The sequence below is a fragment of the Amblyomma maculatum genome, chromosome 9 (assembly GCF_055883805.1).
Source record: "Amblyomma maculatum isolate TAMU_Amacu chromosome 9, ASM5588380v1, whole genome shotgun sequence".
In the NCBI taxonomy this organism is placed as follows: Eukaryota; Metazoa; Arthropoda; class Arachnida; order Ixodida; family Ixodidae; genus Amblyomma; species Amblyomma maculatum.
The window spans coordinates 8900960-8926800 of NC_139352.1; the positions used below are offsets into that span (position 1 = coordinate 8900960).

Here is a 25841-nt window from a genome sequence, read left to right on the forward strand (position 1 = left end):
GTCACCCTCCGCCCACCTGTTGTTGGATCGCGCCCTCGGCTCCGTAGACAACGACCGCGTGCTCGGATCGACCACGCGAAAGTGTTTGTTTCACCTGTGCCTCCTCTGTGTGAGTGTGACTGTGTATCCCATCGACGACAGCAGCGTGCTTGCAGGAAACGGCGTGCCCGCTGCAGCGTCTGACGTTCTGTTTGCGTCCCCGCGAGTGGTGTTGCCCTTTTTGCAGCAAGTTCACGTGGACGATTCACCACGGTGCGACCGCGTCCTCAACGAAGTCTTGCTCTTGCTCAGCCCGCGATCGGCGCGGGTCGTAGCACGCTGAAGCATCGACGGAATGCACCGGCACCTTTAAAAACCTACGGCTACCAGGGCCAACAGTGTTTCACCGAGACGTCGAAGCGAGCAGCGAGCGGAACCATGCGCTGGATTAGAGCAGGCAAGCCGGACTGACGTTGCCCGTCTTCCGGGCTGGCAGCAGCCCTGCCGACCACGTGTGCGAAGAGAAGGCGTCATCTCGCCGTCGGCTAGAGGAGAAGCCATGAAGCACGTGCTGAAGCGACCGAAGCCAGCGAACTGTTGATCGCATACGCTGGGCGCCGAATGGTTGCCACCGGGACCCACGGTCCAGGACTGGCAAGGTGCCATCGACGTGCGATCTGCTTGGAACGACAAGGTGCCAATACCTCTTTACCACGCAGCAAGCTTGAGCTGGATGGGAAGGCACAGAAGGCGTCATCGCTACAACTTGGATTAGCTACAGGCCGTAGGACTTAGTCTTCCGGACAAACTGAATCGAAGAACGGATTCTGGCAGAAGGAGCAACAGCGAATATCCACCGAGAAGACGTTATGGCTCAGCTGAGCCCGCTGGCCAGCACAGACAGTCCTCCACCGCCATCGAGGACGAGCAGCAACGGTGCGGCGTCGCGGGAGCGTGGTTCCGCATCGCCGGTGTCCTCCCGCAAAAAGCGCAGGATGCACGATCCGGACTCGAGCGGCGACGACGACCTCAGCCCGACGTCGCTCGCCAAGAGGTTCATGTCCGACGCGGCGCAGTGCGCCACCTCGTCTTCGCCGGCCACGACTCCTTCCACGGACGTCGCTTCTTCATTCGAGCTCATTGACGTCAGCGAGGTACGTTTCGAAAGTGTCGCTCTCTCTCTCCTTTAGAGCTTCGAGGACGGGCTCTCCTTTGTTGCGCACCGCCTCTTCTCCCCGCTCTCCTTCTTCTTGTGTTCGATCGCTTGCTCGCTGTGGATGTTGGCAACGGCAACAGGAGAAACCATCGGTGAAGGTTGCTTAGAGAGGGAAGAGGGAGATCTGAGTGCTACTACTGCACCCAAGCGATGATACAACGCGTCTGTACGTCTCTCCATTTCGATATTTTTTTTTCCCTTGGGCGACTTTATTATTCTGGATGGCTGCCGGATTAAGGGCGATCGCTCTGTCGCGTTTGAATTTCTTGCTGCCGTGCTGTGAATTTGTGTACTTGTCCTTATTCCCACAGTAAAAAGCGCTTTCTCCACATTGCACGACTAACGAAAACGATAGAATTTGGGGATGCTTGCAGATTACGGCTAGGGTTTTTTTTTTTTTTTTTTTTTCATTTTCTGCACAAGTTATTGACAGCACTACACCAAGGTGAAAACTACTTGTGGACATACTTGTTTCGCGGTAATCTATACCTATTAACCTACCCTTAACCCCTCTTTTTCTATCCTTTCCTGCATTATGGATCTACAGCTTGGTGAAAGTTCCGACTAAAGAGAGATTGTGCATTCGTGTTGTGGTTTTATGAGCGTTTCTAATAGTACGAAATAACTTTCCTAGTTGACGCGGAAACAAACCGCTTAACAAATTCGTGTTTGCTTTAGATGTCTACCGTTCATGTGCATTACTTCGCATTATATTTGTTTAATTTTGACCATATATATCTACAATATTGTAGTTTCAATTGTGGAACTTGCGTTTGCGTCTTATACATGCCGGTAATCTGCAGACGCTAATGGGGGCGTGCTCGAATGCAGTTAAAATAAAAAATCCCACTACGTAAACTTTGGTCACTCTACTGGCGTTACGTAGTTGCCCTGCATTCGAAACACGATGCTGGTGCGCGCGGGTATGGTCCCTGCCTGCTTGATGACCGATAGCAGTTTTCCGAGACGCTAATCCCCTCTGACAACCAGCGGTCTATTCACCGCAGTGAGTTCTCGATGATCGATGATGCTATGAGCGTAGTTTGCAAATACGACCGGCCAGATTATGCGCACCTGTTCTGTGGGCTGTTCGGTTCTGTCGGGTAGTAGAAATGGACGGCCCAGTGGCTCTGCGCAGTGCGCTCTACTCGTCCGGATGCGCCCGCCATTCGCATAGGCGCGCCGATCGCGTTGGCAACCATTGAAAGCTGGTGGTAACTAATGAAAACAAAAGAGGGGCTGAAATTGACATCAACTTTCGTCATTGACTGCAAATATAAACTATTAGTGTTTGGTACGTATGTTTAAGTGCGACTTAGGGTTCAATGACCTCTATTCATGGCGGTGGTTCCTTCTGACATCGCTAGCAGTGAACAAGTATCCAAAAGCAGTTCCAAGCACCTGGCTTGCCACGCACTTTTATTAGCACATGTGCATACAAATCCGTGTTTGACATCCAGAAGTCATGGTATGCTGTTGTCACGTGCAAGCTCCCCATGCTTCGGTGGGAAATAGCTGAAAACTGCTTGAGCAGCTGTTGGACTCTGGCATATAATATAGGAGCAGGGTGTAACCATCAATCTCCATAACTTCCTGCGCAATTACTCGAGCACGTGGACTACGATACTTTTGGACTCAGATACACGACCTCGAATAACATAGTAACTGCAGTTTTCTCAAGCCTGGCGAGTTGGTCTCTTTTAGCAGCGAGGACATACCACAATTTGGAGCAAAGTTAAGTACGCTTTCTTCTGTTCTCATGGCAGATACGCGAACAGCTCGAGCGGTAATCGAGTCGAGTACTCTGTTATGGCTTTTTCGTGGAGCTGAATTAAAGATCCGCCTTCTTCAGGAGGAACAAGTGTGATGTTTCATTAAGTGTACCTAGGGTGAAATAGTACTGATGACTATAGAGCACCGTTAACTGTAACTCTTGCGTTAAAAACTGTTCACTGGTGGTGTTACTATCGAGACGACTTCGGAAAAACGTCGACTAAAGAGAGGCTCGTATGTGTCGTGGTTGCGATACACAAAGGTCATCTCAGCTTGCCAGGTCAATTTAGGTACGACGACAGCCGTTGCCAGAACTGCGTGACAATGTGCTCTCCTGGAGGGAAGACGCGTTGACAGCCCCAAGCTGGCGGACACCTGTACTGAGCCATTATCGAATGGGATAGTATAGGATTTAAAAGAAATGACAAGAAGAAAGGAGGTGTAAGAAGGTACGCAACACCTTCAGAAAGAAGTATAAAAAATCGGATGATCTTAAAGACGGCGCCCGTCCCTGCCTGCATGAGCTTCGTTCTATGCTTTTAGATGCGTTGGCAGAGTATATAGTTGGTGAATGTTTAAAGGCAGAGAGCGCGCGTGTGTTTCATCGTTGTGTACATTGCCTTGTGTCTGTGGGCTGCATTGCATTCCTGTGCTCGTGTGCATAGGAGCAGTATACGCAGCCTTGTTCGAGAAAGACATTTTGCTACGCCCCTTTTCGAGGTGCGGGAGGGACGGCCGCGTGCGTTGGCAAGAAAATTGAACTGAACTGCAGCTGTTGCGCACACCGCCGCGATAATGGCATGCAGCAGCGAATGTTTTGCCTGCCGCTGCTACGGCGGCGCGCAGCGCTTTGACGTCCGTAGACTAATCACTCCAATTAGGCGCCAGCTCCGACACCGATACGTTGTTGCGTGACGCGCGAGCATTAGGGGTAAAGAAAAATGTCGCGCTCGGACGACGCGAGGTATGTAATCCCGCCTCATTTTGCGGTCGCCTAGCTTCTTGCTCGTTTCTCTCTAATTGGGTCCGTTCGCTGTCATGCCGGTGAATCGGGTGAGCTTTAGTTCGCGCGCGCTTTTCCTCGCTTACTAAACTTTTTTTTTTTTTTCATACTTGAGAGCTGTCCCGCTCACTGAAAGGTCGTCTCGCGGTTTCGATTAGCATAGCGCTGAGCAACGTCGCCATGTTTTTGCCTGCATTCGAGACGTTTCTGCTCAAGGGAGGAAACTAATAAATGGATAAAATGCTGTGAAGTGTATTAAAGAAAGGAACGCAAGCTTGTGAAATATATGAAAGAACGGAAAGGTGTGAAAATAAGCTTGCTCTTGGTGATATCCAGGAGGACAGCGAAATGCAAGACTCCTGTGAACCTGGACTTATACGAGCATGAAGAGGGTTCAACATTTCCTAAAATTGTGCGAGCTGAAGGAGCGGCAGTTCGAATAAAGCGGCAGTTCGATTTAAGCGAGTTTCAAATAACGGCACTTGCCATTATGACCACATACCAGTTTGAGGCACCTGGCGACGATTCTTACCTTTATTCATCGATAGCAAAGTTTTGCGTGTGAGCTTCTTTCAGGCTTACAGGTAGCAGAACTTCAATGTACTTGTCTCCGCAGACGGGCATCGCCGCTGTCTATACCGGTGATAACGTGACGTCTTCGTCAAGCGCCTGTTCTTGCGCGCCGTATGCTGTGCATTTGTCTATGCTTCAGCACGCATATATCGCATCGTAGTCGATTCCGAAGCCAGCGAGCGGTCGGACAGACGATCGTCGATGCAGACTTAGGGTATAAGTAAGGCTGCATTCACTGCTTGGTGACTAATGTCAGAAAAAGTTCGAACTCGCTTCGTGACTGGGGCACCCTTTCCCGAGTTTACAAAAACACTAAATAACCAGCTTATGATAGGCAAACACTAGCTTGCAGTGTTATGCATATCGTGCACGCAAATATTGCGTTTTAGCGCTGCTTCGTACCTACTACAGGTGTTGGCGATTTTGGCCGAAGCAGTCCTGCCAATTCCGCCACACACAAACAGCCTCTTTAGTGCCAACGGTGCCATTCTCCATGATGAGCATATGACGGCATATATATATATATATATATATATATATATATATATATATATATATATATATATATATATATATATATATATATATATATATATATATATATATATATATACTGACACATGCCATTCATAGACGACGGAGATTTGAACGGGCGATTCGGAGAAGACGACGAAGCGAAACGGTGCTCCGTTTTTGTGCTGCCCTGACTGGCTGTTGGTGTTCTTCGGTGCCAGAGCGCCTTCCGTGTAACGTTACGTTACAAATCTGGTGGAAGAATTGCCGGGTATCGATCCAGTCCTGCATAATCAACGTGTCACTACGGAGCTTACCCCCGTACATCAACGCCTCGGCCATATATATATATATATATATATATATATATATATATGACTACTGACTAAGTACGTGCGCACTATATGTCAACAGTGTACGGGACACTTCCAGTGCGATTGGTGTTGTCGTGTGATTGGCTGGGTTATTTTCGTACTCTAAAGCAGCTCTTAGCTCACAGGGACGATATTAAAGTTATTGTAACTACAGAACGATACAGGGCCAAGCTCCCCGTCAATGAAGAGTTGATGTCGCGCTGGCAAAGCCTGTCAATACCCTGTTGCGCACTATTTGTTATCGACAACCTGCGAGCCTTACCTGCATAAGCAAGTCGAAGTCGGCTCGGAAGAAGAAAAAAATATCGAAGACAGAATCTCCAGAATCTCAGCAGAAATTCTAAAGAATTGCCCGAGAGGGAGAAAGAAAATAGAATTGGCTTGCACGCTAATTCCATGTGCCGGTACCCATGGATACCAGCTCACTCATCAAACCCGGCGGGCGAGCCAGCCCACATTATATCTAGAGGATCTATAAGCCGAGCTACGGGCACCGACTCGAACGCCAGCGCGACCATAGAAAAGCTCTAATCTCCTACCACGATGTATCCCTACACTGTACAGACTCGAAAGCTAACTTACCGCACAGCTCACAAATATCGCACTAAGGCGCAAGTAGTAGTGAGGAGACAGCTACAAATTAAAACCCTCCCTGACCCAGTGATACTTATCCACGGATGTACGGACAGATTCGGTCCGGAGTGCAGCAAATGCGCCAGCAGGCCATCGTATCGATCACATATTCTGGGTCTGCCTAGCAGATCCTCCACCTGAACCTCTCCAGAGGCTCGCGCAACCGGGCCCGGGAGCGACCATGATGCTCAGTTATGGCCTGGAAACTCCTCTCGAACCCGTGGCCAGAGGCCGACGGGCTGTCAGCATATACTGATAGCCATTTAGCAATGTCTACAAGCCTGCTATTAACTTAACGCCAAAAACACAGTTTTCAAATCCATACCAATCCTTAGACCTTATATTTTCTTTTGCTTGAATGACGGTATTATTGGCGCTTTGTTCCAGCGCTTCAGTAAGTAGCGTCATTTATTTAAACATGACGTAAACGAAATTAAAGTTGCAATGAATATGACCTTACCTAATACCCACACGCTTACACTTATTCCTTGCCAAGGAGGGCAAGCTTGTTCTCGACGTCACGAAAGCCAATGTGGATAACCGCGCATAGCATTTAACATGCAGTAGCTGGCGGCAAGTGCATTAAGCGATTCGCAGAATTTCGCATGCCACGCGCCCTGTTCGTACGTGATGGTCGGTAAAAATCAGGCGTATAGAGTTTGATCCGACGCGCTATAAGATGACCGCAGGCCAACAGCCAAGGTTCAGTCCAACCTGTCGAATCGGCTTTCTTCGGCCGTTTCGACGTGAACGCGACTTGTGTCACCACTCGCACATCTCAAGGCGTCCCAGCATGCAAGCGCGCCGGCGTGTGACGTTCACCCACAGACAACGGGCACGACACCGCTATGTAAGAGGAAGCGATAGGCCCCTATGTCGCTCGACCGTATCGAATCATCGCCGCCGTCTGCACTATGGGAAGCCCGGAAAGAGAGCGCGCGGGCGGCGGCGTCGGCTGCCTCATTCCCCTCGAGACCCATATGATCAGGATTTCGAATTCGAACCCGCGTATTCTTTTAAAGACATCGTTCTTTATTATCAATCTTGTCATAGCCTTTACCCTCGCCCAAGTAAAGATCTATCTAAGACAGAGGAGCGGCTTCTACTCCGTCTTTATACCAACACTCTGCTGTGCCCGGCAGCACTAAAACATTTTAATCCCTCCTTCACGGGCAGTTGTCCGCACTGTGCGGAGAAGTCTTCGGACATCTACCACATGGTGTGGGCTTGCCCATCCAACCCAGCTGTTCCTCCTCACCCCAACCCCACCCGGGAGGACTGTGAGGCGACCCTGCTCGGCTGCTATGACCTGCAGGCCCAAAAGGCCTTGGTCGAGCGCGCCCGGGCAGCGGCCGACGCCACTGGGGTCCCGTACTAGGGACCCCACCCAGTATCTGTAAGGGCTGGATGTTCATAGATCCGGCCGATGCATACATTACCCCTTTTTGATTCAATAAACGTTTGTCACCACCACCACCACCGTCTGCACTATAGCGCTACTCGAGTAAACAAGGAAAAATAAAACCGCGCCCGCCAGTGAGCCCTCACTCTCAGCGCGCGCTGCTACACCAGACACTATGTACAGTCTGCGTCAACCTTGTGCTTGATCGGTGCACTTCCTTGTATAAAGATTGACGCCTCGTCGCATTTTTCAACTATAGAGGCAAAGCTCGTACAAGAAGGTGAGCACGAGTACTTTGTCCGGAAGCCTTTGGCTGCTTATTATAACTTCACTTTTGAGTGCGTGGTGCGCACTGCCTGAGCGCTCTGCGCAAGGGAGACGCCGAGTGTATATGCTCCCGCCCACTGACACCATACTTAAAGAAAATTAATATAGCGCAGATTGCGCTATATTATATAGCGTTGTTCAGATTGAAATTCCACGTAACTCTGTGCCCAAACAGCTCTAATTCAACCCGACGTATATGTTTGCGATGCCTCCCCACGCTGGCATGACGGCACGACAGTTAGGTGGACATGCATGCAACCGCTTTCAGGGCGAGACTTTCAGGGCGAGACTTTCAGGACATCCGAGGTTAGGCCTGCGCTAAATGTGACCCCCTCACTCGACCTTATATATATATATATATATATATATATATATATATATATCCCTGACTGCAGACTCACACTATACTGACAGGCGCTATAAAAATAGGGGGTCATGAAAGGCGCTCTTTATGTCCTAAATGATGTCTCTCCACAAGACTGCTTCTTTTGAAAACGCATGACACTGACGAGTACGATCATTTTCCCGGCTTGCCACTTCGGTCCTAGTCAAACAAGTCTGCAGGATGCCTGCATGCCGGCATGGCCTAAGGAACCAACGTGGCCTGGCTCGGGATCTAAAAGCCTGGAAGGTTGAGTGCTATTTCCCCCCCCCACCTCAGATTAGCAACCTGAGTTGACGGCTCCTCCCAACTTTGTCTTTGTGGCAGTATGTGATATCGCTACGTCACACAACGCACATACTAATCAGTGCTTAGCCATGTCATCTGCCAACTACCACCTGGCAGATGGCATTGACACTTAAGGGCAAGGGTCAAGGTCATGGGTCACCACTGATGTTACTGTTGTTTGACTTTCAAGATTTGTATTAATTGAGGTTGGCTGAAGGTGAAATGCCCGGCACTACGTGAAACTCGGCTTTTTCGTTGAGTATAGGGCTATTGCTATAAAATGTGTAACACATGAATCAATATATATATATATATATATATATATATTATAATGACTGCGTACAGTTTGCGCAGGATGCCCCGATCACATGGCGACCACGGGGTCCTTTCTTCTTCAAATCACGACGCGTGCGAGGCGGGTCCGTCGATCCTCTCGTTGTGGCGTGCAGCCGAAGCCCAGAGAAAGAGAGCGCCTCGCGACCCGTTGCATTCCGTGACCAAGCGATTTGCGAGCAAACTGGTTCGGCGCTCACAAAGGGAAACATACTTGCGCGCGGACACACACGCGCACACCCCTGCGAGTTCCGCACCAAGAGAACACGCGAACTGTTCGCGTGGCTACGGCTGTGGCTACGGGTACAGGTAAAAAATTACAGTGCAGGCATGCATGCTAAACGCGTTGGCACTTGATGCGTCTCGTCAGAGCTGTATACATGTTGCGAAGCTTCTCGTATGGCCCCTGTATAGAAAAAGGAGGGGGGGGGGGGGGGAGTTCTGATTGGTGAAAATTTAGGTGTTTACGCACAGTGGCACACCCGTGGCCATGAAGGTAATCTGTGTTTAAGTTTCAAAAGTTCCATAATGTTGATAACTGCACAACCACCTGGAAAATATGATCAGTTGAATAGGTGCTATAGCAAAAATTATTTGAACAACCGTAGAAATGATTAGGATGGCAAAGAAGAAAAAAAAGCTATTTTCACAACATAATGACGGCAATAACAGATAAAAGTTTAGTGGCCGCTTCTAGCTGATGCCACAATTCATAAGCGCTCCCTAAAGAAATGCATGTTATTACTATACTCACTTTTTGAAGCGGAGTTTCCGAACTGCATGGTGCGATCAAAAAGCTCTGGTAATCACTTAGGTGTTCAAGATGAAGTATGTTGATGACGTATTTCAATCGGTGACCCGGAGCAACCTTCATTCAACACGAAACCGAAAAGCGCTCCAAAAGGCGGTTTGGATTCATGCAGATTCTCAGTTCTTACTGTATGGCCATGGTGTGGTCCCTAGACTCCCTATACTGTTATTGCGAAAGCAATACTACTCTAGGTTTCGAGCCTTCAGCCTAGCGCGGCGGTAGCCACGTCTTACTCACGTGACGCTGTGACGTCACACCCCACGTGACACTAGGGTGAGAGCTGGGCTACCAATTCAAGCGATCGGTGTAGCGCGGCGGTAGCCACGTCTCACCCACGTGACGCTGTGACGTCACACCCCACGTGACACAAAAGGGAAAAATTGCGCGCGGTCCGCGCGCGGCTCAGTTGGCAGGAGCTGCCAACTTGGGTCTCTCGTCTCACATATGGGGCGGTTATGTCAGAATCAGCCTGCTAGGACCTTGGCATTCACGTTACCCCTATAGGCCTCTAAGGCACGTTCATACGGCTTGGTTAAAGCGGGGCTTTATATGTGGGCTGAGGAAGAATAAAAAGAGAAGAAGAACGCTCAGTCACCCGCAGCTAATGCTTTCGCTCAATATTTGGTTCAACAGCGTTGAACTCTCGTAATTTTTTTTACGAGCTGTCTGCAGCACTGAGAGAGGTAAGGGCCGCGTGGGTGATTTATGGTGAAGCGCATCACATGATTATGTTCTTATATACACGCCAGTCGACCACGATGTAAGAATGTCATGAGGGCGAAGTTATGTTGTGCGCTTCGTCCTGACTGGGCCAGGCTGCGCTCCCCTTTTTTCAGTATTGCCAGCGGCTTGGAAAACCGGGTATAGGCATCTAGCTCCTTCATGGATTTAGAAGAGTGTTCCGTGTCGCTGACTGGAATGCACCAAGAGAAAAGCCGGTAATGCAGGTTTCCTATTGAGTATTGGTAGGTACAAATGACAGGTGTGTATGTCGAATACTTGTTTTTGGCCGTACATTATGACAATTATGTTCCTATTCCGTCTTTTTCCGTCATGTTGTTCGGTTGTTAACGGTACCCTTTCAAACCAGAAGTAACTCGGTCTTATATAGTTTGCCACTTTGCCGTAGTCGGGAAACCAGAGGCTCCGGAAAACACCTCTGTCGTGCGTAGGATCAGCAATACGTTCGCGTCAGTCATGCGCATTTCAGAAGTGGTGGTGCCTGTGGAAACGGAGCTAAGCTTCCAGGGCCAACAAATTGTTATAGAGACTGTATGCGCCGCAGGGTCATACAAAGAACGCTTCTTATGACACGTCCTAATCGCAGATCGGAGCACGCTGCCCGAATCTAAGAAGCGGGGTGTCTGTTTAGGGTCGTTAGGACCCATGTATGTCGCCGCGGTCAATATCAGAGCTCAGGATCCAAGAACAGATCTCTTTTGGTTTGACTTATGGAGTTCAACGTCCTAAAGCGACTCAGGCTATAAGAGACGTCGTAGTGGAGGACTCCGGAAATTTCGACCAACTGCAGTTTCTTAGCGGCGTGCACTGACATCGCACAGCACACGTGCGCCTTGCTTTCCGCCTCCATCGAAAGCGGCCGCTGCGGCCGGGATTCTATCCCGCATCCTTGGGCGCAGAAGTCCAGTTCTCTAACGACGAATAGGCCATCGCGGCGAGGTGAGAACAGACTTGCCTAATGAAGCAAGCTCTTTGGTTTCAAGAAGCGAAAAGCTTTCTCCAGATCGTCGCTTGGAATATGTGATTACGCTGAAAGTCGAGCGCGCAATTCGCTCAGCATCGGATAGAGCTCATTAAAGGCTCCTTGACCACGTTTACATATTTAAGTGCACTAGCTGCTTGGTGACGGCCACTTCCCATTGGACTATCCAGTCAATCTTGTCCTAAACCCACCATGTCCACGCGAAAACTCCTTTCACGTGACACTGTTTTGCCCCATGTCGCATTCTCCTCGCTTTGAAATGCACATATGCCACAGTGGCGGCCATTTTATGGTGCATGAAGCGTGATCAAAGGCTGCTGGCATATCTAATCGGCTTATCGGTATCCGTTTCGGCTTGCACTTACAAAACTGTGCTCTGCACCACAAAATGGCGCCCAAGACGTCACTTGAATACCTCCTACAGCACACAGTGGATTATTTTTTTTTTTCCAGGACAGCATGTCACGCATAAGTACGTCCCCTAAGTAGATTTTTTCTTGCAAGTTAATTGATCGCGTTGGTTCTGCTCCTGTTTTCTTTTTTTTTTTTTTTTTTTTTTTTCGTCTCCTGGCTTCATATAGTGCTAACATCTTCCTTTTCATAGCTCGCTGTGCCACCGTTTCATTCAAAGCTTTCTTGTCACTCTCTGATAAAGCGCCATGAATGGTTACTGGACGCCTTTTCTGCTCATAGACATTGCCAAAAAAGCTTTAATGCATTGTTACATAGCAGTACTTGTTGATGGACATACTGGTTAATAAATCCATTTATCAACAAAAACGCCAACATGAAAGATACACGGGAGCCGAGGTCGACGAGAGAAGCCGGAACTTTCAACTGATTTTATTGCTCTTAAGTGACAACTTGTGGGGCAGGGATACCAAATAATGGAAAACGAGTGATTCTAGCGTCAGGGAGGTATCCTGGTCATCCTGTAATTTGGAGGACTAAAATCTAAACTCCACACAGTTTCGCTTTACATGTGCACTGGCTTGGCCTCCTGCCCATCTTTTCAAGGCCTTTATTTTTTATCATAGCCTATAAAACGTGGTGCAGCTTAAAAGGCATCAAAATCAGTTAAAAGTGCGCTTGACAAGTCGACTTCGTTTGCGTAGTAATAGATGCTTGGGTAGGCGGTGGTCTGGGCTGCAGAAAGTTAGGTGGGTGGAAGAGATTAGGAAGTTTGCGGGGATTATGTGGATGCCACTGGCGCAGGGCCGCGTTAATTGAAGATATATGAAAGAGACGTTTGCCCTGCAGGGGAGAAGAAGGGGGGGGGGGGGGGGAGGGGTAGTGACCAGGCTACTGCTGATGATAATGAGCATGAAACGCACACGCATTACTAGTGTGTGCGTCGTCTTTCAGTCTGTGACGTTGGAATCGGCACCATCCTAACACCATACATATAGCGGTAAGCTGCTTAGCTCGAAACAGAGCTGCATACTGCATCTCGATACTAAACTCGCTGTATTCGCGCCTAACTTCCTCGCGTTCTAGATTTGTCGCTACAGGAGTCATATGAATGCACACCCTTACTTATGTATTGAAAGATAAATATAAAGTAATTGGAAAGTAATGTCGAGGTTACTAGTGCGGCTAAAAATGAGATCCCCGTAAATTCTTACATTATCTCGGCAGTTGCTGATGAATCGCTGTGACAATGTGCCAAGCGCGTGCCAAATAACAGATAGGGCGTGCATTTGAGGCGTCCATGGAGGCTGACAGTAACCTTGTGTTACTTAGTCCGTTTTGTTCGATCGCCTTCAATAAACGCGCTAAGCGGGCGATGTTTCACGGTTGGAATGTAATCAACTCGAGAAGCGTGGTCTCGCAAGGGGGTGGTGCATCGGAGAGCTGTGTGCCACGGGCAAGCGTTAATGAGGAAAAGACCAGATGCCTCTCAACTTGCTTTAGGACAAGAAAAAAAAAATTCTCTTTTAAAGACAGTTAATGTAATTATACGTAATTAGCACACTGAAGATACTTCGAGTTCTATGCAGTTTTAAAGGACGTTGCGAAACCCCATGCAGATAGCAGAAATGAATACGAAGTCTTTCATTAAGATGAGCCTACTTATTTCCGGTTCTATTAACACTATCTCCTTCATTCCGAATTCCTCATAGCGCGGTGTGGGTACTCGCCTAGAATGAGGCATTTAAGTAACGTTTACTTTCCTCACAACTAATTCTGTTCTGTGTAGCCGGACACAATACTAGTCTGCAGTAACCGCCACACACAATTTTCTCGTTCCAAAAAGTTCTGCGTTGTTAAAAACTTCGATGCCATCTAAATGAAAAGCTAAGCATCAGGCACAATTATAGGGTCAAGGATTTCGATTCCCCTGGCTTGTTTGGTGCAGCCGAAAAAAAGAAAATCTAGTATTCGATACTGTTTAGCGGAGTAATACACACGGTACCATCACCCATAGTTAGCAACTGCTGTTTTCCAAGTAAGCGGCAATAAGAGGCAAATGGGAGCTCTTGCGATCATATTCGTCTTCCATTGTCTTTAATTGAAATCCATTGATTACCTTCAGTTCCAAGGGTCCCGCTCAGCTCCATCACAATTTTTATGTTCACATTACCGCCTTTAAATTTTCTTAGGTACCACGGGTGCTTTTTAGACTTCGCCAGCTCTCTACATTTCTCCTTATGCTGTCGGATTCTTATAGTGCATCGGTTATATGTTCGAATAGTAATTTTTGTAAACTGAATCATATACGCGAAGAATGTAACAACTCAACCGAATCAGATACTTGTGGCTAAAACCTCACTCGAATATTCGTACTAATGCTCGCTACTTGCGCTAGTATTATTTCAGAATGACTAACCGTGTGAAACATTGAGGAGCCAGCGGTAAAACAGGATTGGTGTTGTAAATTTTATTTTCATGGTATAGCTTTTAAAAACGGTAACACTGGCCTGTGCATAAGAAAAACAACGCGAGGTCAGTATACCAACTCTATGTGCGCAAGCTTATATATACAAAAAATAACACTTTGCAGACAGTGATGACGAAATGAAGTAGACTATATATACTCCGCTTCCCAACTTCCCTGCGACATTACTCAGGGTAAGGATGATTTGGGCCAATCAGTGAAGCATGTGCGTGCTGTGAAGCATGGTGCTCCGCATATCCTGGCCCGTATACATGAGCATGGCCATGTTGTGCGCTTCATCCTAATTGATAAGGATCGTTCTTACCATTCGTAGTGCTGCAGAGGAGTTGTAAAGCGGAGCATAGATGCCAAGACAAGAAAGAGACATGCGACAGCTGCGTACGAGCCATCGCCTGCGAGATCATAGCTGAAAGCAAAGATTGCTAAACTTTACTGAGTCTTGCCGTGCCTTCTACTCTTAGGGCCAATTGTAAGCACTATGAACGCTTTCCCACTAATGAACCGCGTAGCGACGCTGAACCCTTCATCACCCCAGACATATATACTGATCGCGTCAAGATGATACGGAGTGCCGGTGTGGACGCTGTTTTTGGAACAGTCGTCGCAGAAAACATGTTTGGCTTCGTAAGAACCGCCCCTCCGGGGTGGTACAGTGGTAAGACGCACGACTACTGTCCGGAGTTCCCGGGTTCGAACCCGACCACGGCGGCTGCGCCTCGATGGAGGCGAAACGAAGTGGCGTCCGTGTGCTGTGCGATGTCAGCGCACGTTAAAGATCCCCAGGTGGTCGAAATTACTCCGTAGCCCTCCACTACGGCTACCCTTTCTCTCGTTCCACTTTCACTCCCACCTTCCTCCCTTCCCTTACGGCGCGGTTCAGGTGTCCACAGAGCAAGTGTGACAGATACTGCGCCTTTCCTTTCCTGTTAACCTATTATTATTATTATTATTATTATTATTATTATTATTATTATTATTATTATTATTATTATTATTATTATTATTATTATTATTATTATTATTCGTACTAACCTCGCACCACATATTCGAAATGTATTTGAAAAGTGTGAAAAAATATATCATATCGAATAATTTTTACCATGCACCATTTGATTCGTTCAAACCATCGTATAGAAGGGCATTCGCATCGTTATTCAACATTTCCGTATACTCGAACACCTTTGATTTTGCGTTTTAACCACATAGATACCATTCCTTGGAGGGGTCTGCGTTTTCAAAAAGCGGGAAAAGAAACAACTCTCGTTAGCAGTGCTCTTTCTCGGGTCGGCCAAGCGACGCGGGGCAGCCAACGCGAACAAGAAAGTCGCCCGTGGAAACGACCACGAGCGCTGAGCTGGAAAATAAAGAAAGCAAGGTAAAATGCAAAAGGCAGAAAATTGATGAAGGCGGCGGCTGCCGCCGATTAACCGGCGAGTCCATTTGGTGCCGCTTCTTTTTCCTTCTGTTTGACCAAGTCGTCGTCGCGGCAACGTAGAAATGGTGGTGGCGGCGGCTGTGCCCGAGCCTTTGGGAAAAAACCGCTCGCAGCTACCACGCGCGCTTCCTGAGTGGATGATTTAGCGGCGCCATGGTTGGCGTGACTGGGGCCCTTGTATATTTTAATACGGGAAGCGACGCCCCGTGCTTTCTCCGCCGGCTTCCTCTGTCTATGCGCTGGTGGCCTTACACTCTGATACACCTTTTTTGTTTTTTTTTCGTGGGTGAGGGTAAGGGCGGGTGCTTCCAAGAGTTTGCACTCTCTGTCATTCTCCTGTAGTTACGCGTGTGGGGACCATCGGTAATAGGGAGACGGAAGCGCTTGAGCTTGCCAGGGGTTTTCTTCAAAATTTTCTGCATAGCGTGCGAGAGGTCCGAAAATCTGCGTTCGAAGTTAGAGCCTCAAAGTTCTTGATATCGAGCTCCAAACTACTAGGTTTGTTCAAGCTCTATGCCTTATGTTGTAGGTTCCAAGCTCTCTGTGCGAAGTTCTGCGTTTTAGGTTCTAGGGTCAAAGTTCTGGGTATCATTCTCTGCATCGAATATTATTCAAAGCTACGGCTTAGGTTCAGTTCTTTGGAATCGATGTTGATGTGGGAAATTAGTTTTAAATATAATTGAAAAGTTCCTGTCAGCGGCTTCAATATTTCTCTAAGCCATCTCTTCCTCTGCAAGCTACCAATAGTGCTTGAAACTTTGTTCAGATACGCGCTTTTTAGAGCGTCGCGGCTTCTCCGCAATGGTACAGGCACGTTTCCAATGTTTTAAAGTGCATTTGCACTGGGTTTCATAGTCCGACGATAAGCAGTTGCTCGTGTCCTTGTCTGAAGCCAGCGGAACCCGAAGAAGGATATAAAATAAACATTCCCAAAATGCGCCGAGCCTGCGTCTCGAACCAGCAGGTGCACGAACATATACACTTCGCTTGTGGCCAATGCACGCCTAAATCGGAGGCAATTTTTCCTGCCACCTTTATTGATGCGCATACAACTGTATGCTTATTGCGCGTAAGAAAAAAACGGCGGTCAGCGCCTTTGTTCTCAATTCCTGAAACACGCTGAGAACTTACTTATTATCGATAAACATCGACTTATTATTGATAAAAGTTCTGCATTTAGTTTGGTATCGTGCCTGAAAAAGAACAGAACTGTAATTTCCGTGATGCTTACTCAGTACTGAGTATTAACGAAACACTTAGCCTAGCGTTTACGCGCTGATCTGAGCCATGGTTGTGCCATAAATTTCTGCATCGCAACCCCTCTGAAGTGACAGAAGGGAACGCTGAGTCAACTCTTACAATAGTTGATCAAATGCGTGATTTTGTTTTCTTTATTAGGATTAATGGAACCATGTAGAGTAAAATCTTGCCGAGAATCAGGTCACTTCATTGAATGCCTCTCCCACCAGAACGGAAGTGTCGTCGCAGAAGCGAACAGGCGGGATGTCTTCTTTGAATTTAGGTTTGTGTGAAGCCATACACCTTATACGATTTTTGGAACTATGGCTCTCGTTTGCTTCGCTACGCGTTTCGTAAAGCTAAGAAGTGCGAAAAAAAATGGTTGGAGGAACTTAGATCTCTCGGTAAGGCGAAAGCCTTTTCGGTGATTCTTTGCACGCATTTACAGTTTTTTTTTCTCATTTGCTTCTTGTTTTATTTTCTTTCTTTTTCTTTTTACTCATTCCGTTTTTTTTTTTCTTTTGGTTGTATTTTTTTTTCCTTCTGACTACTTTTTTCCTTTTTTACTCTTCACGATTTCCGATGCTGTAGTGCAGTGACGAGGTCTGACATTAAAGCTTTGCAGCGGTTTTGCATGTTTTTGCACCCTTTTGACGTGTTTTGCATATTTTCGACGTTTGTGGCTGTTTTGACCTCTGTACACTATGTCGGCGACATTGGCTATTTTGGCGTCGGACTGACTTGTTTGGTTCTAATAATTAACTAATTACTCTATATGAACGAAATTTTGCACACAGACACATATTTTCACTCTTCACCACATACGGCCATTTTTTACTCATCCATCAATTCAGTTTTCGACAATGATGGTGTGGCACCCTCCGCGGACGCACAAATATCCTGTCCACACTCACGAACATATAAAGGTTTTAAGGCGAAGCCTTTAATGGCTCATGCTGTCGTGGACAAAATGTGTGCCGCTTTTGCGGCATTCTGATTGGCCGAGACGGGATGGCGTCATAAAGGCCTCGACCAATCACAGATCACCACCACAGTATGCACGAATGCGTGCTTTAAATGGTCATATGTCAATCAATGATCAATTACTAATTAATTAATTGTGGTGATTAATTCATTATTGTCCACTGAATCGCTGAATAATTAAATTAATTAATTACTAATTATTGTCAGTTGCGTAGCAGAATGCGACACTCAGGCTTTCGCCTTTCACTACTTTAGTTGCTAAAGTCCCTCGTAATTTTTTCACCCTAATAATTACACAACATAAGGTCGCTTCGTAGTCAACAGCGCAGCATCTTCCACTACTGGACAGTGTTGCATTCGGCTTTGGTGTGCGGTTCACATTGCGGCAACTCCCAAGAAAACCCAAATACGCTAATAGAGGCGTTATGCAAGCACTCTATATAGAGGTGTAACACTTATCCACAGCAAGGAGTGTTCGACGAACAAAAAGGGCAGTCTACCAAGCACCTTGCAGTAAGGGTGTAATAGACGGATAGATGGGGCTGTACATATCTTAAGCGACAAAGGCGGTGCTTTACGCCATGTGATGATGTTGCACTCTTTCTTTTGGAGCTTTACGCGCGTTGTGCGTTGTCAGGCGTTAGGCTCACTCCTATATGAGTGAAGTTTCAGGGGAATTCTTTCTCTAAAAGAAAACAAAGTACACGATACAAGGGAAGCAAACAAAGTTCCGCGTCGTTTCACGGTAATGACTCCGGGGGTAAACATCCAAACAAATGCTCACGCCTTACCGACGTCGTCCGCTGGCTGATGAACGCTACTCCCGCAGAGGCGTGAAGGAAACGCCGAATCAGTCGCGCTTCGACGATGCAGCGAACGTGGCGGTCACGCTCGGAACGCAAAGATCCCGCGCGTCTTGTGCACTAATGCGGAAGAGCCATTAGTGCTTTTCGCGCTAGCCGGTACACGCACACACCTTGCTTGAACCGAGGAATCAACCGAAAAAGAGCGAACAGGTGCTTGCATGGTGTGAAGCGTCAAAAGCGGATCTCTGCTGTTCTACTTTGTATCGCGCACCGCGGTTATTCTTCCCTCGATTCTAATGGCGTCGAGGTGGCGAAGCGCACTGAACATTACCCGCTGCTGTTGCCCCTGCTTGCACTTGTAAATAGCATCCGCTGTTCGCTTGCACGGTTGCGTTGCTTCGGAAGGTGTCCGCGTACTTATGCAGCCGAGCCGAGCTGCCGCTTTCGTGCGGAGTTGGTGTGTGCAAATGAGCAGGTAATGAGCAGCCTCCACATGCTATTAAAGCCATTAGCAGAGAGCCATGCCTCGGCATGCATGCCGGCTGTGTAAAGTCTCTGCGCGGTGAAGGAGGAAGGGTATACCGAGCAGGCAAAACCTAATTGTGGAAGCGCTAGGTTCCAGGCGACTCACGGAAATTTGTTGTCGTGACGGGCAAATAGCGGGAGCATTTGTTTTACGGGATTTATTATTATTACCGCGGATTCCCTCGTTTTGTCTGAGTTGCATCAGAGGTTTCTGCGTTCAGCCATAGTATCTTTATTCCGGAGCCCGGCTCGGATAAGCGTTAGATAGCCCAAGGAAGCTCGTAATGAAGAATTTGGTAAGCATGTGTCTGTCGGACACCTGAATCGCCCTTGAATGTGCAGTGGTACTTGCGTTATCGGAGGCGGGGAAATTAAGGGATTCACCTTACCGTAAAAATTGGTGCATACATGTTGTAGCCTCGCTGAAGACGTTTTCGAATATGCATTCGGCTTTGGGTAATGGCTGTTCAATACGTTTACACTGAATTTACAAAGAATTAAACAATATAAAAGATTCTAGAAGGTTCGTGGTCCGCTGGTATAACGCGTTGTAGTTTCTTTACTGCACACACAGCGAGAGAGTTCATCGCAGCTAGACACATGGTGATGACACGCTATACTGACGTTATACATTTACTTGCATTTCAGCGTATTATTTTTTCTCTGCGGCATAATACAGCTACGGGTATTTGTTTACGGCAGATTCGCTCACAACGGTGTACTGACAGCGCCGCTGAGAAGAGAAAGCGCTTAATACGAAGGTGCGCTTAATACGAAGGTGCGCTAAAAAGATCGAGAAAACGACATATTTAGACGAAATCCGCTGTTACTTCTGCACCAAGATGTAAATACGTCACGGCCATTATCAATCCACAGGAAAGGTGTTCAAACCAAATGGAAGAACCGTTCTCTTCTCCCATAGTTTAGTAGTAATCATTGGTTCGGCGCGGATAATTACACCGTTTAATACTGAAGCTGCCTGTAGGCGCCGCTTAAAAACCCGGTATATGGAAAATACTCCTTTTCTAACAGTGCCCACGGCAGCCGTGCGCACCGAAAGTCACCCCCTGACGTCGAGAGGCGGAGGTGGGACGCTGACTTTGTGAACGCACGTACGTGCTCGGCGGCGAGCCGCGTGGCCAAGCTCGGCCACGGAGCACGTGCTCCGACAACGAGCAGCAACATCACTGCGTCGAGACAAAGGCGTGTGCACGCGCCGCGTGCGCCGGCCGTGCTCGCCGTCCACGCCCAGCGGGAAGGTCACGCAGCCATCGGCTCCAGCCGAGGACTATCTGGCACACAAAGGTCGCCGCTGGCCTCCCGCCACGCTGAGCTGGCCAATTACTCTTCCTTCCCCCTCGCCCGTGTGCGTCCCTCTCTCTGCTTTGTTCTTGCTATTGTTCACACAGTGCTCCTGCTGTTGCTGCTGCTGCAGATGCGCACACTTTTTCACGCTGCGATGACCGTCCTGCTGGCACTGCGCATTCTTTTATTTCGGGCATGGAGGAGTTAAGGTGGGAGGGTCAACTATGTGGGAGTCGAGAGGGATCGGCATCCGGAAACATTCGGAGGGAACAGAGCGAACGAGAAGAACCTAGAGTGATTATTGTTCACTCGTGCGCAATTTTAATAATCTGCCCGCTAGCACTTGCCACGTTGGTCAAATTAATGTTGTGCTGGCAGCTTGTTTTTTAACTGCCCATGGGCCAACAATACGCGTGCAGTGATTTACCACCAAACCATGTCCTTGCGATGTGTAAAGATTCCGAAAGTTATTGCGCACTACATTCACCTGACCTTGATGTGAAGAAAAGATGTGAATATGTTTCATTTTCCAGTTGATTCCCCAGACATATTAACCTGTGTGGACCAGTTACCATGCGTTTCGCGCTAATTGGCTGGAGCTGTTTTTTAGATAGGAAAATTCATCGTCTCTCATCCTGCAGACAGTTTTACCCATTCAGATCATGATAAGTACCTTGTTTTACAAAATGTATCTAGATAGCTTTAGACCATTAGGATTTTGCAAGGCATTCACAAATTTCAAGAATTTCCGAGAAATCTGCAACTTTACAAGGGAGCATTAACGCGAGTCTTAATTTTGGTTTCTATTTAGCTTTTGAAAGCTACGTAATTGGGTGCAATCCGAAAATTTCCGTGTTGAGCAATTAATGTATACAGTATGTGTCGTACTTAGAGGGAACATCAGTATTGGTTAAGCGCGCCCATGAGCAGGAAATAGGCTTTATCGTGAAGTAGAGGCGCGGTTTCAGGTTCCTCCTCTAGAGTTCGCTGCGCTTTTTTTTTTTTTTTCTGGTGAAAGTTTCCTTGAAAAAACGTTCGCAACATTGGCTTTTCGTGCCTTGTTTATTACTTACGTATTGGCGTATATGTTAATAAGTGTGTTTTTTTTTTTTCATTTTTCTTGTTCACCATTCCTGCCTAGGCTTTACCGCCTGCAGAATGTCATAAAAAATTAAGTGTCGGTGCAATCATTTCTTCCCGGTGGAGGCGAAAAGCAAGGCGCCCGTGTGCTGTGTGATGTCAGTGCACGTTAAAGAACCCCAGGTGGTCGAAATTTCCGGAGTCCTCCACTACGGCGTTTCTCATAGCCTGAGTCGCTTTGGGACGTTAAACCCCACAAAACCAACCAACCTTCTCGCTGTGATCGACTCTCTGCGTCGATTCTAGCTTAGGTGATTTTATTGTTTCGGCTTTGCTTAGTGGAGACACAGAGCAGTAGTCTTCCATATTCCCCGAATGTACATATGCTGAAGTGTCTGGCATCTACACGCTTTAGCCAGCACTTCAAGCCTGTGTAAGTAAAGTGCGCTGGTTTGCAGTCTATACGAGTGGAAAAAAGAAAAAAAAAGAAAAAAGGGAATAGAAGCAACTGCTATTTGCAAACACTTTTACACCAGGGTCATCAACTCATCATTATTGAAGCCATGCTCCTGACTGCTTGTTGTGTTTTTATATCGTATGATTTGGTGGCATGCGATACGCAAACGTTGTGGTACCAGTGAGAATGCACAAGACGACGCTCAAGACATCCAACTATACAACAAAAAAACGTAAAGGCGTATTTTATCATTTTATTTTTTGGCAGTCTCCTGAACTTATTCAGGCGCTCTTATCAATCATGATCATGAAATTTAGAAAAAAAAAATTAAAAGAAAGCAACGCTGAGGCACTGAAGCGTAATCTTGGCTTAGGCACCCCTCAGCTGAGAGATCCAGCTGCGTATCGTCCGGTCAGCGGCAACAATGGCTAAACGGGGCTCTCAGAAATGGGCAGAGCCTTCCGTTTCTCCCCGCCTACGCGCGCCCACCTCCTGTCTGATCGCGATACTGCGTTCGGAGAGAAGCGCCCGCTACGAAAGCGGAAGAGAGATTGCTCTTGCCAGGGTTAGCCATTCAGGTACGTTCCTCTGCCCGGCGCCCGTTCGCGCGACGGGAATTCAGTGAGGCGGCGAGCACAGTGCAGTGAACGCCGCTTCTCTGAGTCTCCGGTCCGCCAACTTAGTTTCGGGCAGCACTGCCAAAGGTACGCGGAGTGCCAAGCTTTTACTGTCTACCCACTTGCCCAGTGCATCGTGTACACCGTTTGATAGTATCTTGTTTATGCAGGTTCTTGTGGAATAAGCCTCTTATCAGTTATTGCTTATACAAGGAGTACCCACAGTTATAACCACGCTTCAGACGTATGCGACGCCGGTGTCAGCGTAACACACCGGGTAGAACGCTTCCCGCTGTGTATTCAGAACGCAGTGAAGTCACACGGTACCTCAAAAAAAGAAGGAAAAAAAAAAAAAAACGCGAAGCACTGGTTGGCCAGAATACCAATTACTGTATGGTTCGAACACATTGAGGTCACGTGTAACGACACAACGCTTGCGCGTGGTGCTAATGTGAGTTTAGCTGTTACTGAGCCCTCCCAGCATCGGAATTCTGCACCACCCCAGCTGTGTTTAAAAACCACGTCCCAGCAATGGCAAAGTTTCGCGTCATTTTTTATTTACCTATTTACGATGGTTAGACTCCGTTACGGCTAACCTGCTGATCACATAGTACCGCAAGACAGTGGTTTTCGCGAGGGAAGGCGCTTCAGCGGGCAATCGGACGTATTTTATCGTAGAGGACGCACGTCGCTTCAACAGTACTGCAGGGAACTTTGCATTGGGATGCTGATGCGCGACTCCGAACGATGTGTACACCCGTTCGAGAAACAACGTTCGCTAGCACGCTATCAGCGCCCGCAGTCCTCTCTGCAAGGAAGCCCAGCTAGGAGGGGAGTGATGTCGATGGCGATCGGCATGCGGGGAGCATCGCGGGGCCGCCGTGCCCTTCCCTAGGGCGTCGCCCCGAGTGTTTTTCTCGGAGGCGCCGGCCATTTATTTCTGAGCGCCGATTTTTAACCTGCTGTGCGCGCGCCCGCCCGTTTCCTCCTCCTCCGTCTTCTTGGTATGGACAGTGTTTCTTCCCTGCCGCCTTGCTCGCTGTCGTGCCGCAGTACAAGGTAAGCGAGCAGAGTCAAGCCGCGCACCGAACGGAGCGCAGGTTGCACGATTTGCACATTTCGGCGACCAGGCCGCGCACGTTTCGTTCGAGGCGCACGGTCTGGGACATTATTCAGCAGTGTCATTTCAGTACGTTTTCTCCTGGGGCTGACTGATCTGATCAGTTCAGTTCAGGCGTTCAGTCGTGTCCGACTCTTCGTGACCCTATGGACCATGTCACGCCACGCTTTCCGGTCTCACTATCTTCTTAACATCACATAGCTTCATCTGCAATGCCTCGAGAATGCCATCTAACCATCGCGTTCGCTGCCTACCCCTTCTCCGGCGACCCTCAACCTTTCCCAACATCAAATCTTTCTCCAGCGACTCCTCTCTTCTCATCAGATGACCAAAGTAGCTGAGCTTTAACTTTAGAATTTGACCCTCCAATGAGCAGTCAGGCTTTATGGTCGACAATATCGACTGATTTGATCTTCTGGCAGTCCAAGGAACTCTTAAAAGTCTTCGCCAGCACCACAATTCAAACGCGTCAATTCTTCGGCGGTCAGCCTTTTTCACAGTCCAACTCTCGCATCCATACATCACAACTGGAAAGACCATAGCACGGGTTATACGGATCTTGGTTGGCAGACAAATGTCTTTGCTCTTTACTAGGCGGTCAAGGCTAACCATTGCTCTCTTTCCCAGAAGCAGGCGTCTCCTAATTTCATGGCTGCAGTCTCCTTCCGAGGTAATCTTGGCGCCCAAGAACAGAAAATCTGTCACAGCTTCCACTTCTTGTCCATTGATGCTCCAGGACTTGATAGGGCAAGACGCCATGATCTTCGTCTTTTTAATGTTCAGTTTAAGCACAAACTTCTCACTCTCTTCTTGTACGCGCATCAGAAGTCTCTTGAGTTCCACTTCACTTTCTGCCATTAAAGTGGTATCATCCGCATATCTAAGGTTGTTGATACGTTTTCCAGCAATCTTCACTCCAGCTGAAGACTCGTCCAGACCGGCCTTCCTCATGATGCACTCTGCATATAGGTTAAATAGGCAGGGCGACAGTATGCAGCCTTGTCTCACCCCTTTCTCAATCGGAAACCAATCAGTAAGACCATGCCCAGTTCTGACTGTGGCCTCTTGCCCTTCATAAAGGTTCCTGAGGAGACAGATGAGGTGAATTGGAACTCCCATCTCTTGGAGAGCTTGCCACAATCTGCTGTGATCTACGCAGTCAAACGCTTTCGCATAATCAATAAAGCAGAAGTAAATGGGTTTCTGGAACTCTCTTACTTTTTCCATGATCCAGCGAAGGTTGGCTATTTGGTCTCTAGTTCCTCTGCCCTTGCGAAACCCAGCTTGCACGTCCGGAAGCTCCCGATCCACATACTGCTGCAGCCTACCTTGCAGGATTTTTAACATCACCTTGCTAGCATGCGAAATAAGCGCGATCGTGCGGTAGTTGGAACAATCTTTGGCACTGCCTTTCTTTGGAATGGGGATGTAAACTGACCTCCTCCAATCCTGTGGCCACTGCAGGGTTGTCCAAATCTTTTGACATAATGTATGCAGTGTGTTAACAGCGTCGTGGTTGAGGTTTTGAAGCAACTCAGCTGGAATACCATCAATTCCGCTAGCTTTGTTCTTAGCAAGGCTGGCTAAGGCCCATTCAACTTCACTCTTCAGGATGCCCGGCTCGAGATCAGTAATCACAACCGTCCTATGTTGGGTTTGCACATCCGGGTCCTTCTTGTACAGTTCTTCTGTGTATTCCTGCCACCTCTTCTTTATCTCTGAGGCTTCAGTGAGGTCCTTGCCTCGTTTGTCCTTTATCACGCCCAGCTTAGCACAGAAGCTTCCTTTGATATCTTTGATTGTCTTATACAGAGCTCTTGTGTTCCTTAATTGGCTGTTGTCCTCAACTGCTTGACACTGTATGTTCAGGAAGGCATTCTTATCTCTCCTTGCTATTTTCTGAAAATCCGCATTGAGAACCTTGTATCTTTCTCTTTCCCCCATACCTTTTGCCATCCTCCTTTCCTCAGCTATTTGCAAAGCCTCTTCAGATAACCAGTTTGCTTTTTGCATTTCTTTTGCTTTGGAACTACCTTAGTAGCAA

The 25841-nt window shown here is 47.8% G+C and overlaps 1 protein-coding gene across 1 annotated transcript in view; it reads left to right on the plus strand.

The window, feature by feature from the left end:
• The first annotated feature begins 848 nt into the window (after positions 1 to 848).
• Positions 849 to 25841, plus strand: part of TfAP-2 (transcription factor AP-2) — a 99904-nt gene continuing 74911 nt past the window's right edge. Inside the window, exon 1 of the mRNA XM_084579718.1 lies at positions 849 to 1133. Coding sequence (XP_084435844.1) covers positions 849 to 1133 — 285 coding nt within the window. The remainder of the gene's footprint in view (positions 1134 to 25841) is intronic.